Source organism: Anser brachyrhynchus (genome assembly GCF_964034855.1).
Source record: "Anser brachyrhynchus genome assembly, chromosome: 13".
Classification (NCBI taxonomy): domain Eukaryota; kingdom Metazoa; phylum Chordata; class Aves; order Anseriformes; family Anatidae; genus Anser; species Anser brachyrhynchus.
Window position 1 is genome coordinate 8,198,884 of NC_137708.1, and position 20,048 is coordinate 8,218,931.

General features: G+C 39.5%; 1 protein-coding gene and 1 long non-coding RNA gene across 9 annotated transcripts in view; one reads left to right on the top strand and one right to left on the bottom strand.

The window, feature by feature from the left end:
- Positions 1–12,826, bottom strand: part of PHF6 (PHD finger protein 6) — a 27,109-nt gene extending 14,283 nt beyond the window's left edge. For 3 of the 6 annotated variants that reach the window (XM_080553372.1, XM_080553369.1, XM_080553373.1), the window contains exons 1-5: positions 12,748–12,826; positions 7,233–7,412; positions 6,932–7,033; positions 3,301–3,434; positions 2,938–2,981 (exon numbers count right to left, since the gene is read on the bottom strand). In XM_080553372.1, coding sequence (XP_080409498.1) covers positions 2,938–2,981; positions 3,301–3,434; positions 6,932–7,033; positions 7,233–7,370 — 418 coding nt within the window. In that variant the 5' untranslated portion in view covers positions 7,371–7,412; positions 12,748–12,826. Of the gene's footprint in view, positions 1–2,937; positions 2,982–3,300; positions 3,435–6,931; positions 7,034–7,232; positions 7,413–12,301; positions 12,598–12,747 lie in introns of those variants that run through there. The other 3 variants (XM_080553368.1, XM_080553371.1, XM_080553370.1) reach the window with 3 other exon arrangements.
- The window catches only part of LOC308176927, a 44,186-nt gene continuing 31,558 nt past the window's right edge, over positions 7,421–20,048 (top strand). Inside the window, exons 1-2 of one of the 3 annotated variants that reach the window (XR_013938736.1) lie at positions 7,421–11,631; positions 18,393–18,481. This is a non-coding gene — a long non-coding RNA (uncharacterized lncRNA). Of the gene's footprint in view, positions 11,632–12,866; positions 13,260–14,050; positions 18,482–20,048 lie in introns of those variants that run through there. The other 2 variants (XR_013938737.1, XR_013938738.1) reach the window with 2 other exon arrangements.

The window sequence follows — 20,048 nt, forward strand, 5'->3', positions numbered from 1 at the left end:
TCAACTCCTGTCAATTAAAGGAAAATGAACTCCCATTGCTCATTAATTTTGTCTTGATGAGTCAGGAGATACTTAGTCTGATGAATTCTTGCTCCACTTGAACTTCATGACAGCAATAGGCAACATTTAAGAGGTCTTTTTTCGTTTAGGTTTTACGTTGGTAACTTTTAATTCCTACATAGGTCCTTCAACCAAATTTTCTTTAACTGGTATTAAATTGTTAGCAGATTTTTATTAATTTATTGAAAAGAACTAGAGCTTCTAACAAAACTTACATTAACCACATCTCAGACGTGAGCCAAGATGCTACAAAAGCACCTGTTTTTGAGGGATGCGAAGGAGAAATCCCACTATTAAGCAGCAGTACTACCTACAGGAAAAAAAATAAATCCAAAACCAATACTGTTCTAGAGGACATCAAACCAAACACTCCTAAAAACGCTACAGACATCCTCTAACACAAGTGACGTAAGAAAAAAATGCTTGCACTGCAACAATTAAATCTAGATACGGAGTAGAGGAAACAAATCCAGACATTCTACACTGACCAGGAAAAAAAACCCACAAACATTCCAGAGCAGAAGCAATAAGTTTCCATTAAAAGAGACTCAGAGATTCATAATTCCAGTCCCCATGCATCTACACTGAGTGACATAACCACTGATTTGCTTTAACTATTCTGTTGTAAGCAAGGATTCATGAAAATGAAACAAAGGTGCTATGTTAGCATCCAGTACCCTTGGCTAGTTTCTTCTCTGCAAGTCTTCTCTGGTTTCACAAACCACCATTCTTTCACATTTAAATTCCTCTTTGAGATGCACATTTCCCCCAAGAAACAAACCAACAAGATACATACACAAAGCTCATCTCTGACTAATCTCACCATCCAGCATCTTCCAGTTACCACTTCACTGAACAAACTTCAGTATTTAATTATCAAGAAACAAAGCCTCTCGAGTCTCTTCTTGAACTCTGAAAACCATCCCGTAGATTTCTCTATCTTCTAAAGGCGATCAGTTTTCAACACAGCACAATACCATTGCTATAATATTCCGTAAGTCATTTCCTTAAGACAGATGCAATATGTATTTTTAGTTCCTGTTATTTAAATGAGGTCCAGCATAAAAAAGCCCCCGATTGTGGTATTATCAAATCTAAGATTGTAAGTAATAATATTTTACAGGTATAGTATAGTAAGTTCCTGAAATAGTATTGTCTAAAAAGAGAGCTTACTCTTTGGGAAAGAGCACCAGGCTACAATCTCAGACAAATACTAAACAAAACCAGAAAATAAATAGCTACACGTATTTCTAGAAGCATAAAGCATAACAGAACTAGATATTTTAAGCAAAAAAATGAGTGGAGTGCAAAGTTGAATTCTAAGTAAGATAATATTGGGTTCTCTGGCCTCATCTGAATGATGTTTTTTCCTCCTCCTCTTCCTCTCAGTCTGAGTTTATTTGGATGAACCTTATTTAATGCTTAAAAAACTACTATCAACATTTAAGAAAAAAACACTATCCTACTGTAGCAATTTCTCCCGTGTCTTCTCATACAAATACATCCATGTAAAATTTAAAAGCCCCTACCATTAGAGAATAACATTGTATAATTAGAGATAATTTCTGAAAACTCTGAAAGAAAAGCACAAGTTCAGATCCTGAAAGGAGTTTCAAGCGGGAAAAAAAAAATCTGTTGGCATTGGACTCCATGTAGAAATGGTGGCATTTTTCAGTAGATGCCAGTATGAGCCATTTCTCAGTAAGTATAAAATATTACGTTTAAGTACCAGTTTAAGAGATCAGTGCCTGTCTTTGGACTCAAATGTCTTTTGTTTCTGATAACAAGCAAATCAAAACCTAAAACAAAGTCCCAAACTACAAGATAATTCTTCAAAGAGATACAGCCATATTAACATATATACTGCTTTCCTTGCTTCAATCTACTAACAGCACGATCAGAACAAAATGTGTTATACAAAGCACACTACAATATTTAAATAGACTAAAAAAATGATTTACTTTGGGATTTTCTACTGCCTTCAATATCCTTTTGAACACTGAAGTAACACCCAAACTTTACCATTAACACTACCCATAGAATAAGTAATACATTACCGTAAGCATGTAGTTGCAGAAAGAGACTGAATTTATGAAATTTTATTATCGCTAAATGCAGTCCTCACTACCTAAATCTGCAACATTTCAATTGAAAGTAATGCAAAAGTAAACTAACAAATGCTTGCTTACCCAAATTCAGATATGGTAGTAAACAAGTAAAAAGGAAAAAAAATGCATAAACACAAAATTGAAAATTAGTTTGGAATTTTGTCAGACCACACAATTTATCTACTTTTGTGGCATATCACCCTCGTGCATTTCACTACTCTCCTCTGCAGAGATGCGCAGCTTTTATTAATGTATGCATACAGCTTTTTATTTATGACTATTACTCAGCAATATATCTGTAAGTGATCTGATCATAAGCCCATTTATTTAATATTGGATCCTTCTTATTTGAAGGGTTAAACTGTATTTAATAGTTCAACAAAATGGTGTACACTTAGGAATGTTAGAAGTGGCAAAAGTCAACTGCTCCCTGACAAATTTCATGAATTTTAGATGTAAATATTGTGAACATTTAGCTACAAATATAAGCCAGCTTCTTCCTAGAAAGGAATGCATTACTTCTACCCATACTGTATTTTGACGGAATATCTTATCTTAGAACAGCCTGAAATTTAGTTTTAGGGTTTTTCTCTACCTCACTATTTTTTTTTTTAGAGAAAATACAGAAATCAGATGGGCTTCCAAACTCACTATTTCTCAAAAATATATAGTTCTAATTTTTACTGAAAACATTTATATTCTCCAGAAAAATTAAATTTAACCAAAATATCTTTCTACAATGGGAAAAATTTATATTGAATAATTTTACCTTCAGAGTTATGCGTAGTTTTCTTGTGTTTTCGACATAAAATCCTATAAACAAAGTAGTTGAAAACTGTCAAGTCAGTTACGATTCACAGATTATTTACTCATCTTTTAAATTTAAATGCCAGTACATTTTTCGCTCACTTGTAAGACTCACTGATACACAAAACTTGCAGTGAAAATGTGCTTTTTTTTTTTTTTTTAGCACATCACTATTTTGAATGCCACAATCATCATTAGATTTTTTTGTAACAGTTTTGGTTAGATTCAAAGGGTATTGTGTTTTTTTTTTTAAGAAAAAAACAAAGAACATGAAATATAAATACAAAAGTAAATACAAAATAAATAGTAAATAAATAATAGTTACATGTAAATGCCTTGTGAGGGTTTCTCTCTTATCTGAGCTTTATCATGCAAAGCACAGTAGTAGTGATATGTCTTGTGACATGTTTTCACATCACAACCGATGGTTGCTCCAGGACAATGGCATAAAGAACACATCTGTAAAGAAAAAAGAAAGCACAATTCATGTTACTGTTGAGTCGATGTGTCTGAGTTTAAAAATAATATAGATACTTCCAGTGTCACTCCCAGTGACAAAACAAAAGGGGTTACAGACAGGAATATTGTTATAGAAACTGCTGAGTAATGAACTGTTCTTGCCACTCCTCCTGCTCCCAGGTGGTTTTTCTTCATTTATTTTAAAATCAAGGAGAAATTCGTTGCAATTATGCAACAGTACAGTAATCAAAATAAATTAATTACCAATTCAATGAGGAAAAACAAATGATTTGTAGAATACGATGTGTTTTATAGAAGTGACAGTCACCTAAATCTCCCACCCCAACGTTTGTACCAACCTACCAACCATTTCATAAAAGGTAAAATCACAAATTCTACCTCTTTAATTCTGAATTACGTTCTCAAGGTAGCATAGAAAAACGGTAGAAAGAGGAAACGCATTTGCCACGAACTTTGCAGACTAAGAAATACTGATGCAGCAGCTAACTTTTCCTCATTGTTCCATAGTTATTTGTCTTATTTCTAAAAGATCAAATTTAGTAGAGTATGTTAAATACAACAAAACTTTCATTTATGCTAATTTTTGTTATATTTTTATTGCAAAAAGGGTTAAATGGAAGCCTGATACTTTACTCTTCTTTCCCAGTAATTAGTTCTCACACTAGACTTGCATTACTGTTGAGAATAGGCCATCTAAATTGTTCACTGACTCTCTCATATTATGTTAGGAAAAGAAATAATTGATATTACTGCAATTTTTTCTCTATATTATTTTCTACTGACATAATATTGCTCCAAAATATCAGAATTTCCCATTGAACTCCTCTCCCTAGACAAGTGGAGCTTTGTGCTTGTATCTTGATTATCCCCCCATTCCTTCCCATAAGATTACAACTAATTCCAAATCCTTAAGCATAAATGTTCAATGTAAGATACTCCCACCATATACTTTTGTAGAATGTGGTTTCTGTCCATCCCACTAGCTAAGTTAAGTTCTTGTTAGTCTAAAACGCGCAAAATAAATATATCAAAGGTATGTTAAAATTGAAAAATAGAGTGGTGATACAAAGCTAACTGAACAATAAATATGTCAAAACCTTGGGTTATCTCCATTTACTCCTCTCCAAGCTCTTAAATCGTGTAGTCGTACACTGCTCCCTAGCTCTTATCTAATTTGGATAGGTATTTTATAAGTTTAATATATAATAATGGTTGATCAAAGCTCTTTTTTAAAAAAAAAAAAGCCCAGGTTCAAATTACACTGATCCAACCAATTTTAGTCAGCAGTGCAGTATTTTTAAACAGAAAATTGACAAAAATTGAACTTTCTTGTCAAGAATGCCAAGATGTATCTGTAAGAACAAAACAGACCACAGGAATTTTTATATTGATTTATTGGTCTATATTTCCTGGGAGTAATAAAATATTTATTGCATTGGTACAAGTCCAGCTGTCCAAATGGTCACCGTCAACGGATTAATTAATTCCCAAGTTATATCAGGTATACATGAAGTTTGACAAGCTGCAAAATAGACAATCTCTTTAAAAAAATCCATCCATGCACAGCTAGCAGAAATAATAAAAACATCAGTGGATTATATTCCCCAATGTTTAGACTTAACGAGTTTGTAAGACTGGCCTATTAAGGTTTGAGCCTACAAACTTTTCTCAGACAAATTTATTACCATAGGAACACTTTATGAATCAGTCATTATCACTTCAATAATGAACAGGCCTCAATTTTCAGTGCATACCTGGTCAGCAGCAGCATCTACTGAAGGAGGGCAACTACATAAAATCTGCCTGCAGACAAATTTAGCGCAAGCTAACGATACAAATCAGTGCAACACACTGAGCTATTTTTGCTCAGTGCCCCCCCTCAAAAAAAAGTCTACAACAGAAAGCAGACTGTAGCAGCACATTTAGGCTAGCTATAAACAATTAGCTTTTTAAGCTTCCTCTACAAGTCAAAGTGTGTAGGGGGGTGGAAGTGGGGGGGTGTCAGAGCAGTAGTTTACTGATGGCTACAGACAGAGATAAAGCACAGTTACTTCAACACCCACGTTAATATACAAAATCGTCCTGTAAATTCCCTCCGAATAGGGAACATCTTGGGACTATGAATTTAAGTTTTTCAGCTTTTTGCAGAAAACCTGGATGTGGTTAAAGCGCCTGATACACACAAGTGAACTCAAAGAACTTGTTCAGGTGTCGCATCAGTGCAAGAACATAGAGACTCAGAAGCACACAAAGAAATCACCAATGACATAAAAATAATTAACCTTAAAAAAAACATTTAAGAGACCCAAGAATCAAGAAGTTTCTTTGTGATCTGTATTTCTATTTATTACCATATTCTTTCAAAGTCCCTAATCATGAAGTGAGTTATCTGTGAACAGTTCTTTCTTTATGCTTCATCTAACTAGAGCAAATAAAGTTCTAGGTGCTGGAAAAGATATAAATGATATAATGGATGAAATATCAGACTGCTGTTATATAATTGTAGTTCCATACAAATACATACGACTACTCTCAGTCAAAAAGCTAGAAAATATGTAAGACTGACAAATAATTAAGCTGAAAACAATAAACTTGAGGAGTGACTTGATAATCTGTTAAAAAATATTTTGAAAAGGTCTCCGTCATATTGAAAATAGAAAATGAAAAATGAGTAATGAATTAGCTTAGATTCTTGGGAATAAAAAGAGTGATTTCTGCCCAATTCTCATCAATTTGGTAGAGCTGTAATCACTATTGTACCCTTGTACCTCACAGGATGTCAATATTCACAGGCCCCACTTTTAAATCAATATAAAAGGAAGCAAGAGCCTCTTTGGTAGTTAAAATCTTATTTTGGCAGCAAAGCCAAATAGTGGTAAAGGTACAGTATTAGCCTTGCCAGATCCCTAGAGCGTGGGTTTCATTCTGAAATCTAGAAGAAAATATAAATAGAAATTACTGGATTAGAAGCATAAATTTAGTAAATGCTATTTTTATATGCAGCCCATTAAAAGGAAAAACAGGCATACCCTGAAAGAAAGTTTTCAAATTAGCTTAGAAAAAACTGCACATCTGCTACAACCATCTATATTTGCCAATAAGAAAAAAGTGATTGTAAAAATAGTAATTCTGGATTTATTTTTGAATAATTCCATGATTAAGCAAGAATTCTTTAAAAAAAGTTTAGATGAAAGCGGGACTTCACTGCAATAAACTACTTCTGATCGTTTCATAAAGATGCTTCAAGGGTTGGTTAACTGACATTTAGATTTCATTTCAATATTAGTCATATCTAATTATATTTTTTTCTAAAACTAATACTGACTTTTCTTCATCATCTTCTGTCCTTTACCTCAGAGCTCACACAAATGTAGCACTTTAAAACAAAAAATGTTACACTGAACAATTTCACAATAAACTTTCTAGAAGGTAAGGAAGTATTCTTTCATTTTCAAGGTCTAAAAAAAAAAACTTACCAATTTAGTGCCTCTTTTTATTTCTTTCTGAATATCCTCAATAGAGAATCCACCCAGACTCTCATTATCAGTGTGTGAAGATACCAGTGCAGATGAAAACAGCTAAAATTATAAAACCAAACATTAATTTTAAAATATATACAACATAAAACATTTACCCATTTGAAAACCACTAAAATTTCAAATTAGAGCAATTAATCATTTTACCAATGTCACAGCTGATTATTTTTTCTTTTTAAATTTGTTTGTCATCTTCCACTAGATCACTACATTCACTTCCCTTTTCCTATGGATTACTTACCATACATTTGTGATGTGCTGCCACCTTCTGGTTTTCTGACATCAATAATTGTCCACATTCATTATCTTTATTAGATCTACAAAAACCACACTTCCTTTGTCTTGAAGAGACTTTTTTCTGTCCAACCGAGCTTGTCATGATTTTAAATGACCTTAGAATGCCACTTCACTCGTATCAATGCTACAGAAAAAAAAGTGCAATCAACATGTTAACATCAGCAAAGGGCAATTTAGCTTACAGCTTCATAAATACAATATTGGTGGTTTGAAAATGATTTTTGTGCCCTACCTCTCAGTTTACTACAATATAATCAAACAAACATGCACCCAGCAGACGCAGTAGTTGGCTACTTTTTATGAAATTGTATCAGGAAGCAGAATTAGTCCTTTAAGCAAGAAGTTTGAACATCAATATAAAATTCTGGACATGTAAAAACCTTAGGGGAAGATGAGATAAATGGAAAATATAACAAGAACAGCAATCATAAGGACTCTGGGGGAAAAAGTAACCGCAACTTTTTAATCCCATTCTTTTATTTATTTATTACAGTAAAGCAGTTTGCAGAAAACATACTTACTACCTGCGCATGCAATAAAATTCATGCCACTGAACAAACACAGAACCAAAATAAAACTCAAGAGTCCAGCTTAGCACCCGGAACTGGTTTTGAGTTTAAAAGCTCACGAAGTAGTGTAGCACCTACCCTTCGAGGAGGGTAGTGATGAGATGATAAAGCGTTACCATTTTAGGTATCGCATAGATCACATTGTGGCTAGTCAAACAGCATTAAGGACAAAATTTTAGAGGATCTGTGACTAACAGGCTGCAATGGAAACCTTTTCAAGACCCGTAGTTAAATTAGCAGCATCATACTAGTTCTCAGTAACCACATGAGAGCTGTTATCATCATCTAAGAAAAGCAACTTAAGGTTAAATTCAACACGAACCTCAAACTTCTCACAATGCTACCAGCAACATACTTTGAAATACATCATTACGGTCCCACTCCCCCGAGGCAGGCACTGCAAGTTCAGAAGTGAAGACACCTAACAGATGTACGTGCTTCTTGGCCCGGGATTAATTAGTTCATTTGCTTTTACATCTTTCAAGAAATAAAATACTGTCCTCTTCAAAAAGACTCGTTTGCAATCTTTTACTTCGGAGATTGGAGCCTTACTGTCAGAATCGGCACAACTGCAGCAAAGGTTTCCTCCTCAGCTTTTGTCTACATCACTCTCATCTTAAGAGGAAAAGCCGCCGCTTAGTTTGGTATTTTTTTGGGGGGGAAAACTAGTCAGAAGAGCAGATTTGCCATACATCTGGACAATGCTATAATGGCTATCTGCATGAAAATGTGCGACTTTTTTTTTTTTGAAATTTGCATAGCCAAACCTGCCAGCTTCGCAGTGCTGTCAGACGCTCGTAACGCAAGTATCGCTCGCTACTTCTACAACTGAAAGCAGAGGATTATTATTAAGTTTCTGTTGGCACGTACTATTCGTAAAAGACTATCATTTTAGAGTCTCATTCTCCCGTTTTCATCGATTTCCAGAGACCGAATTTTAAGTGCTTGCCGTGCAACGTTTACTACAAAATTCATCCATCAAAAGGTAGCGTCTGTGCTGGATCCATTCCTTTGCTTTATCAACAGCTTCATTCGCTTTCTTTTATAATTGGAAAGCAGTTTACTAGCTGGTGACGCATACTCATAGGAAGAATGCATAGATTTCAGATCTTGCTGATTTGCACAAAAAATGTGCCAATCTGGATAAACTAGTCACACCCTTTTGCAGTGGCAATAGAGAGTCCTTAAGTGTTAACACAAAAGAATTACTATACTGTATTCTTCTAAAGAAAAAAAACAGACAAGACAATTCTGTAATCCCTTTTTGAGCAGAAAGAAGGAACGGTTTCTGAAGGAAGGAAACACAGACTTCAGAACGTTTTTTATTTTTTTAAAAACTTAAAAAAAATACTTGGAAGCAGAAAAAAGACCTACAAAAGATGAGGATGAAATAATATCTCAAAAAAAAAAATGTTTGTTTTCAGGTCACATTCAATAGCTCAACATAAATCATGCAGTGATGAGTTAGAAATATATTAAAGTAATTTAAAATGCAAGAAGTTCTGCTTCGATATAAATAACTTGATAGACCCACATGACTGTATCTGTTTCACTTTATATTTGGATTATATTATCGCTACGTTGACAGCAACGATAGTAGTTCTTAGCAGAAAGATGAGAAATTTCCTTGAACGCATGTACGGGTTCTACTGACTAACAGAAACTTTCTCTTCTAGTAAGAATTACTACTATAAATAATAGCTATCCTTCCACTTGACTTCACATTTTAGAAGATGGAAATAACTTAAAAAACAAAATTTAAAAATTCCAAGTTGCTCTCATCATCTTTAATTTATAAGAATAGTAACTTCCCATGAAACGAGATTATAAAGCAGCTTCGCAGGGCTGACTGCAACCAACTGCCCCCAGCTTCACGCCTTGCAGTGAGTAGCAGACGCGGGACGACGCGTCTTTACAGCACTTCTACAACCTGACACAGCCAAACTTCTTCAAGTACTTGTGCAAAATTAGATTTTTAAGGCTCACAGTGAAGTTAAAAATAATGCTAAGATTTACTTGTTAATTAGCAAATATTATGTTCTTAAATAATTATTCTATTACAAATAACACTTGAAAAATATTCAAAACACAAGCAGACCAACAGGCACCAGGATAGGCCAGAAAGGAAACACATGTTCTTTTCACCATTAGCTTACAGCAACCTGAAAGCATTTTACAAATATATCTATGAGTTTTCTTCACAATACTGCATTATTTGCACTTGTATTTTCTGGATCACTAGACATTAACATGACCTTCAGAAAGACTGCAGAAAAAAAAATGAGTATGAGAAATTTTTCAGAAGCGTTTTATTTGTAGATCTCTCCCTAATTTATGGGATTTTTCATAAACGTCAGAAAACACTACTCCTGGGATTACCTCCCTTTGTGCCAAAATGCACTCATCTTGCCCATTAAAAAAATACCTGATAAAGATAAAAACGTTACACGGCTATACTATAAACCAAGAATTCTGAAAGCAAGCACCCAAAATTCTGTTTTCATCTCCTGAGTTAAATCACCCCAGAACAACTAATCCAGTTTGTCAAGCATCAAGCTGCATTTCATAGGACCGTGAAAAATAATGCAACTTTAAAACACCTCAATATTTCTGTTTTCTATGTTTAAAAAAAAACCAAAAAACTAGTGAATAAGACTTAAACGGTGCTTAAGCGTACTCCTGACAGAAATCGTGGTTGTCAGCTTTGTCAGAGAAAGTTTCGTAGACTGGCTCCCAGAAAGCGGTGCACTATGGAATCACTGACTGGGAAGATTATGCTTTACCTCCACCAAAATGGGACAAGTACCACAGAATATCGATTATTACATACAGGTATGTTGCCCACAGACTTGGTCTAAAAAGGAAACGTTACACCTACTCTAAAATCACCAAAAAAAAAAGAAACCCATTCACTGATTTTTTCACTCAAAAATTTTGGTTCATTTGCATTCATGTTTCTTAATGTATTCAACACGATGCTTCACCCGCTAGCATCTTTGTTTTATCTTTAAAGAAGCAACTTTCACAAACTCTTACAGCTCGCATATTGTTTTACTGGGTTCTTGCAGACAACAGGTTTTGGAACATAAAAGAAAGTGCAAGTTCAACAGCTCAGGCAAAGGAGGAGGCTTCTCGGTGTACGAGACATTGCTCAATACCGAAGAACAGAAAGTAACCTGGATTCTTATTTCTATTTATTGCCTGAATATGCTTCAAGAGCTATTGCACTTTTTCAGAAATCAAGCCCCCGTTTGCACGTCCAACAAAGGGCAGCAATCGGTAGATGCTGTACTTTCTCATATCAACTCTGTTTTGCTGCATGGCCTGTACGACTACAAAATCACAAAAAAATATTTAGGATTTGAATTTGCATGTCAAAAAATATCAGGCATCCAATGCAAACCTACAAGAGAAACATATAAGCTTAAAAAAAAATCATTAGGCACGATAAAGAGATTTTGTCTGCCAGGAGAAGCTGCAGAAAACACTGACATAGGGTTTTGCAAGATGCTCACTGGATACCAGATTCTCTGTTCAGGAAACTTTCAAGTGCTTTCTACTTTCTAGGGTCAATCGCTCACCCCTGGGGGCATTATTTTGCAGACAGGAATGAACCTGGGGAGGAGGGAGGCATCCTGGAGGCGTCTGGAGCTGAGAACTGAAAGCCGCGAGTCCCATGGAAACCTTTAGGCAAAAGTTACGTTCCCACAGCATCCTACGGGCACCGCCAGAAGCAGGCTAAGAACTTATCCCTCAAACTTCCTCAAAAAAAGGGTACCAAAGGGGTTGGGGCGGGGAAGGCCCAGCGCTGGAAAGCCCGCACGCTAAGGCAACGGGGAACCCAAAGTTACGCAGAGACAGCCTGGGGGGAAGGAGACCTGGCAGACAGCACCGAGGGAGCTCCGGGGAAGTTTGCGCGGGGACCGGGAGCTGCTCCCACCGGGCACCGCCGGTGCGCGCCTCCCGGGGGGGCCCGCTCCGCTCGGGGCAGCGCCGGCCCCGTTGCCCCCGGGAGGGGGGCTGCCCTGCGGCCGGGGACCTGCCGGGGGAGGGGGGGGGCTCGGCGGGACCCGGCCCTCGGTGAGGGGGGCGCCCCCCGCTTTTCCTCCCCCAAATTTGAGAGAAACGGGACGCGCGGCCCGGGGGTGGGGGGGCGCGGATCCCGGGGAAGGAGGGCGCGGGGCCGGGCCAGGGGGCTGCCGCCCGGGGCGGGGGGGGGGGGGGGGGGGGGGAACGCCCCCGGGAAGGGGCAGCGGCGGGACCCCGCGGGGGCGGGCGGGCGGGCGGCTGGGGCCCGGCCAGGCTGGGCCGGGCAGGGCAAGGCGAGGCGGGCCGGGGGGCGCCGCGCCTGCCCCGGGAGCGCGGCAAAGCGGCGGCAGGGTGGGCAGGAAGGCGGGCGGGCGGGCGCTCGGTCCCTCAGTCAGTCCCTCAGTCAGGCACTCACCCGTGCGGCGGGTGTGGCGGCGGGGAGAGGAGCGGCTGGGCGCGGCCCGCCCCCCACGGCCGCCGGTCGCTCAGGGCCGCTGCCTGGCCGGGACCGGCCCTTTCATTCGGGGCAGGGGACGCTGCGCCGCCGCCGCCGCCGCCGAGCGCAAGCACGCACGCACGCACGCACGCACGCACGAGCGGGAGGACGCACGCACGCACGCACGCACGGCGCGCTGGGGCTGAGACGGCGCGACGCTGCGGGGCGGCGCCCGATTGGCGCGCGAGGCGGGAGCACGCCGGCTCCGCCGGGCCTCCTGCGCACGCGCGGCGCCGCGCGCCCGCTCTCCCTTCCCCCCCCCCCCCCGCTTCCTCCCGCGGCCCGCTCACTGCGCCGGGCCCGGGGCCGAACGAGCCGGCAGGGCGGCAGGGGGGCGGGGCGCTCCGCGCCTGCGCAGAGCTCACCCGCAGCCGTTGGGCGGCGGAGGGGCGCCGCGGGCGCGCGGCAAGAGGCTGGCGCGTGCGCAGAGCGGCGGGGCGGCAGCGCGCGCGGGGGATGGCGCATGCGCACGGCCGACTGGGGGGGGGTGTTCTGAGGAGGCTGAGGCGGAGGGGCAGTGGGGCCGGCGGTCGGCGCCGGTTCGGGGCTGCGAGGGTGCCGCTGAGGGGTTAGCGGGCCCTGGCTGGCGCTACACTGGCTCGAATCCCGCCCTCTGCCCCACTTTTTAGTCATAGCCCATGGTAGGGGCGCCGTGAGGTAACGCTCCGTCCCCAGCGGCCCCTCTCGGGTCTGTGCCTGCTCGCAGGACCTGGGGGAAGATGGGCCGAAAGCATCAGGTGGGCGCCTCCAGCCGCTCACGTCGGACAAACTCACAGCTTTGGCAGCCAGTCGTGCAGCGTGCGTGCAGAAAGCGGGCCTTGGCTTTGAGCTGGTGTGAGGTGAAAAAAACGTCACCAGTAGTTAAAAGAGCTGAGCTGTAAGTGCGTGCTGCAGCATAACACACTGTATACAGGTACACCTTACACAACAGCACAGAGAACCATAATTTGTGGTAATGGTAACTCTTATGTGGAAAAAAAAAATTGTGGGTGGTTGTATCAGCAAAACTGCCTCTCCGATATGATTTGTTGTGCTTTCAGAGTAGTGGTCTTAAAACACCAATACTGTGCTGAGTGTTAGTGGAAAAGTTGCAGCTGCTCCAAGAATATCCTTGTGTAAGAATAAATCGATCCGATAACACACTTTTACTGTTGCTCAAATATTTAAAGTTTTCTAGTTTTGGTTTTTAAAGAGCTAATAGTTGTTATAATAATTAAATAGAAAAATATGAGGCAAGAATCAGATTGCAGGAGATTACCTGTTTTCCCAAATTGAATAAGTAACAAAAATGGTACTTTTTTTCCCCATGAATCGATCGTCATATTGAATGCGTTGACCCAATGAGCATCACACTTGGTGAGAGACCCAAATACTGACACACATTTAAATATTCACGGTACTGCCATTTTACTTCACTATACGTAGAAGATTTAAGCTGCTATCGCTACAGAAACTATTCTGCCATCTTGTTATTTTGTTCTCACTATTTTGCACTTTATTAATAAGGAGTTGTCTCTTCATTGAGTTCCAGAAAACAGAGACACTGCAGGTCTTGAGAAAAAGCTTTCTTCTCTCCTTGGTGTTCTTTGTTTTTTACTTTTCAATGAATGTTTATTGAAAATCAGCTATTGGGGGAAGAAAAAAAAAAACGTCTTTTCAGCCAAAAAAAAAAGACAATTGTTTTTTTTTTTTGGCTGAAAAGATGTTTTTTCAGTGAGTACTTCCTTCCCAGGCCAATTGTTTTTGTTTCCCTCTGGCATTGTTTTTTGCCTTTCTTTGAGTGAAGGAGTTTTAGAGGGCAAAATTTAAAAATACATACAATAAAGATAACTGTGATCGTGGTTTGATTTGGCTCCTGTTGCAATATATGCAATGCAGCATGTTGCTGTATAGCTCCAGCACCTGCAGAGCTAGGTAGAAAAGCTTTCTGTGGAGGACCCTACTGATTTCGTGCTCCAGTAAAAGGCTGAGAACCAAAGGTGTGGAGTGCCTGATGGAGGAAAAGGCTCTATTTTGTGGGCATTCTCAGATAAAGATGCTTAGTCAAATGTTATTTCTGGTTTTCCAAGCACTAGTCTATTTTCTTTTCTTTCTGAAGGGACTTAAAATTAACATAGCCAGTTGTTTTATTCTCTTATAGCACAGCATTTAAGAGCACTCTAGGGATGCTGTACCTCACATGAATACTGAATTCTGACATACTTAGTTTCACTGAGAGGCTCAGCAAGGCAAATGAATTAATGAGTTTTAGAAACCGCGTATCCAGCTGACTTAATGTTTTATCATCATGATTTTTTACAGCCAGAGATTCCATGAATAATGGTCACGTGTAGCAGTACTGCAGTTGTGTTTGTAATTACTAATGCCAGGTTATTGCCAGCCAGTCGATTGCAGTGGCCAAATGACAGCATAAGGAGATTCTAACTTTATGTTAAAATATTTTGACCATGCTGGCAAGGAGCCCAGCAGGCATTAACCACTACAGGAGCTTATAGAACTTCTTACTGCCTTGTGTTTGGCAAGCTCATCACCCACAAACTCAATTATTTACTTTCTTCCATTTCAAGAGAACAAGAAATGTCATAATCAAGAATCTAAAAAGACTGAAATTACAAAACAGAGCTTGTCATTTGTTCACAGATAGAGCATTAATCCAGTTGCTTTATGGACCTCAGACTTATATAGAAACCATTCATCTTTCATCAAAGACATGATCAGTTTTTTCGATTTTCTATAGCCCAGCTGTAGTGGAGTACATTTCACAGTGACTTCAGTGTGTGCAGCTAATTTTTTTAGTTAAAATGATGGGAAATAAAACCTCATTTATTTCCCACAGAGCAGCGCCTGATTAAAACAAAACCCAAACATTGTATGAGCTCTGTAAGAATATACCGGAGGGAGCTATTTTAGAAAAGTCGTTTTAGAGACGTGATGAATCCTCTAAAAAAACGTCTTGAGCTGCTGTATTTCTGCTCCGTGATTTAAGTATAGTCCAAACAAGTGCAGTAAGTCAAATCTTACCTCTTTCTGCATCTGGCTTTATGTACAAGGTGTAATGAAAATAAAACAAGGTGAGACCCATATCATCTCTCCAGTGCTCTTCAACTCTTCCAAGGGTTCAACCAAAACCCCAGCCACTTTTCCAAATAACCCTCATATTCTTTGTACTTGGACAGTGGTTTAAACCTTATTACAAAGGCAGTGTGTTTACAGGACAAGATTTCAAGACAAACACTGCCAGCTTTGCTTTAGCAGATCCACAAAAAATGACTGCAAGGATTCAGGAGAGAAATCAAAATAAAGCATAAAGATAATGAATGGAAGATGTCCTGGTAAAAGAGAATACTGAATTGCTTAGCCATCCTGCAGACACCACCATTTCTAGTTTATATATTTTATATATATTTATAGAATTAAAAAAAAAAAAGAAAAAAGAAAAAAAAAGTTCTTCAATTAAAGGCTATTAAAAATATAATTTAGAAATGATGAGTAATGTTGACCATACACCATAGCCAAATATGGACTTCAAAGACCTGTGCTAAAGGAACTGGTGTCTAACGAGCTTTGAGATCTACCCCAAAACACCACAGACAAGTCTCCTCTGTGCTTTTACTATAAAACAGCAGCTCAGTTTTAAACTCTGGAATAAGTCTTCCCCGATATGTCTTAGATACTTCATTGCATTTGCTTTTTTTTTTTTTGCTTCCTTGTTTGTTTTTCAAGGTTGTTAGTCTTATAATCTCTGATCCTCTAAGCAGCCACAAAGGTTCCAGGCTTTAAACTTAAAATGAAACAAAATAAGCCCCCATAAATGCCCTTCAAAAGAACAAATGTTGCCAATAGTGACTGAAGCCTTAACCGTATTACCACTCATTATTTTAGTGTAAAGATAGGTGTAAGGTAGTGTGTCCACAATCCTGAACTAGCTCTGTCATCTTCCAGGATTACAAAATATAGGGGTTCCTTACTCAATTTATATTAATTGAGTTAAAAGCACACAGCTTTTCACAACACTCCCGTACAGCAGCATGTTAGCTCTAAGAGGTATTAGAGGTCTGTGCACTACGGCGTGTATCCATAAGGATGCTATTTTTGTGTTCAGTCACCTCCGTATATGTGTTTTCTCTGTGCCACGTTTGTTCTGCTCTCTGGTGATTCTAGGACAAAACAGTGGCAAGTGCTCTCTTCAGACATAAACAGGGGCTTTCTACTGACCTAAGTCCAGGTCTGTCCTTGTGGGGATCAATAAAACATTACGTATCTTGAGGTTTCACATAGTATTGTACCCATATTTGGAATCTCATGCTGCAAGTCACTGCCAAACATCTCTTCAAGAAGAATGTCCCTTCATCTCCCTGCTTCTCTCTGTCTTGTCCATACAGACAGCAAAGGCTTAAGAGCCGGAGTGGTTTCTTTCTATGTGTTTGTACAGTGCCTGTTATAATAGCATCCCGATATTTTCTAGGGCCTCTAGCTGCTACGTTATAAAAGTATTTAAGAGGAAATATTTTTACATACTAACTACCAGATTTCTTACCTGTGTTACGGTGCCTTGTGGATTTTACAAACAACTAAGTTGTTCCTGCTCCCGTAGAATTCACAAACTGATTCTAAAAAGGAGATGAGCATTACCAGTCAGTCATGTTACAACTAAAAAGATAAAATGCCATCAAGTAGTAAAGGTTTTACATCATTTATGAAGTGTGAAATAATAAATCAAACAATAAATCATCGTTCAGATTCTTCTTCTTGAGGAGAGGACTGCATTAAACATAAATATCCTGCATGTGGCTTAGCAAGGTGGACTTCAGTTCTAATATCTAGAACACTGGATTTTGTATGATTTTATTTCCAAAAGTAGTAGAACAATTTCAAACAAAATACATCTGAAGAGGATTAATACAAATCATACTTGTTTTGATTTATGGTGTAGTTAATTCAGACTGCACTCTTATTTTAAATACACAACAGATGTTTGTGGTTACAATCAGTAACTGGAACATACAAGCTGTTGAGGCTAGAGGTAAGATAAATGTAATGATCAGTGAAAGACATTAGAACCACTTATGTTCTAGTATTTTAACTAGATTTTTTTTTAATGCGAAAAACACGCTAACATTGAAATAGCTAATGATACTCTAATTTAAATAACCATCTTTAAGTTTATGAATTAAACCGGCAAAGTTCACTGGATGAATCTTGGAGCTATTATCAGAGCTATTGTTTGAAGCCATCTGTGGCTGACGGAAAATATCTTCTCCTTATTTTGTATTCAATATATTGTTAAAACCATCATCACTTCCTAAAAATAAATAAACAAATCTTAGATTGTAGGCTTCAGTTTCCCATCTAGAGAGGGATTTCGCAGATATGGATTTAACATGCTCTAGTGTTTTTTGAAGTGCTAGAACTGTCTAGAATATGTTCTCTACAGCTGGACAATAAAGATAACAGGCCACAAGTTCCAAAACTTTCTGGACAAACACAGTTCACCTCTTGGCGTCAGAGATCTGGTGACTCCAAGCGTTTAGTAACGCAGGTACCGTTCAGGACAGGTCAGGCAGAAGCATCATCAACTGTGATCCTAGTGAAAGAACATTAAGGCAGCAGCCTCCCCTCTGCTCCCCTGTCGTCTGCCACGTGATTGCAGAGAGACAGCCTATAGATTGTTTCAGGAAGAAAAAAAAAAAAAGTTGAGAAAAAACAATGTTAACAAAGTCAGATATCCACCCCTGCTAGGGATCCTAGGGATGGACTCCTTAAGGAACTTGCTAGCTGCCACAATTCCAAGAAGGAATCAAACAGTAAATAGCGTGACCATATGGAGAGATGGCTCTTGGTGGAGTCTATAGCAGTGGGACACCCAGTGTTACCTTGGCTCAGAGGTGGGGAGTCAGAGACAGTTGCAGACTGTTAGCTTCTGCTTGAAAGGAATGTTCTTTTGGTTAGCATAGGCTTGTTACCTAGACCTCTCAAATTTTAAGTATTGATAATTTTGTCTCCACATTAGGAATCGCTGTTCATCTGGTAACTGGAAGCACTGGCTTGTGAGTACCAGCAACAGCTTTCAAGATTGTCTTCCGGGAATAGCGGCACTAGGCAAGTAAAACTGCAAAATTTATGTAAAATATGGGTGTTAGAATGACATTCAGAGTTATGACAGTCAGAGAACAGTCCACAGTTTCCGTCAAGCTCGGTCAAAAGAGGTAGATACACTGTGTGTAAGGTCTGGCAGATGACTCTTGCACGTGCATAGTTAATGTCCTTTCCTACAAAGAATTTACGTCCTTCTGACTGCCAGAGGAAGTGCGGTTGCACCATCACCTGTGTCTTTATTAACTAGAGGGGAGGGAGGGGTAGTTTTTAGTTTTCAACCAGATCAGCAACCTGATCTGTCTCATTTCAGAACAGCACTACTGCCAGAGCCAGGGAAAGATGAACGTGCTGCCGGGAGGGAACTCTCTCTCACCAGCAGCCAGTCCTAGCTGGGTGTGACACGACTGCAGGAGGGCACTTTTTCAGGCTATTTTTTGAAGTGCAGTAAGAAAATTTTGGTTTACAAACCAGGACAGTCTGTTGCTTGGAAACCCACCTGGCCATACAAGGTAGCATTCTGAGATCCCGAAGCTCTCCCCTGGAGAAAGATGAGATGCCTGATTATTCAGAAAGTATCAGTGATCAACGCGCTAGTATCCCACACAACAATGAGATGTGACTGACTTGTTGCCAGATCTTGTCACAGACGCTGCTGGCCTCGAGCTTAGCTGATAATAAATCACCCTGCAGAGCTCTCAGTTACTTTACACTCCAGCAACATTGTCTGTTTGAATGATGCTTAACAGCTAGACAGAAAAGCAGTAAACAAAACACATGCTCTGCTATTGTGTTTTATTGCAGCATGTATGGTTTTCTGAACTGAAATTGTGAACTTTCTATGAATTACACTAGCACTACTGAACAGTCATTATGTGTTGCCATTAAACACACGGCCAACAGGATGGAAGCACCTAAGTATTGTCCAAAGTGCTTTCCCATTTCAGTACTTAGGAAGAGTTGTCAAACGCTAATGCGTTGCCTTCGTATTCTTGTATCATCTTAGGATAAAACTTAATTATCACATGAACTACTGCGTGGCAGGAACCAGCCTTCTGACAGAGGTATAGCAAAGGCCTGTAACAATGAGAGTGTCTGTGGGGGGGCTAAATCTCACCAGGATTTTACAGTTGCCATCAAACAGTTTTGGCCAGTTTTTAGTTTATCATTTCATAGGGATGCTATGCTGTAGTTCTCAGCAAGCTATTAAATTCAGGTTTAAAAAAATGAAAGGCAATTCTCAGTGCAAATAAACGGTGACAGATAGTTGAAAAGCAATGTAACAATCGCATATTATATTTTATGAGCTTCCTTCTAGCAGTAACTATCGCAGTAAGAGTATGACAGCTGGGACACTGGGAATATTTGATAGTCTAGCCTAAGGACTGCAGTAAGTGTTAGTAAGACTATAAAGTCATTATCTCAAGTGCCATTTAACATGGTGTCATTTGACACAACTCAAAGATGGACACTATTTTAATGACCCATGGATCAGATTCTCTGCTAATGCACACTGCCATCCTTCCAAGGACTGAACCTGACCACGGATTATCGAAAATTCCCTGGAAGTATG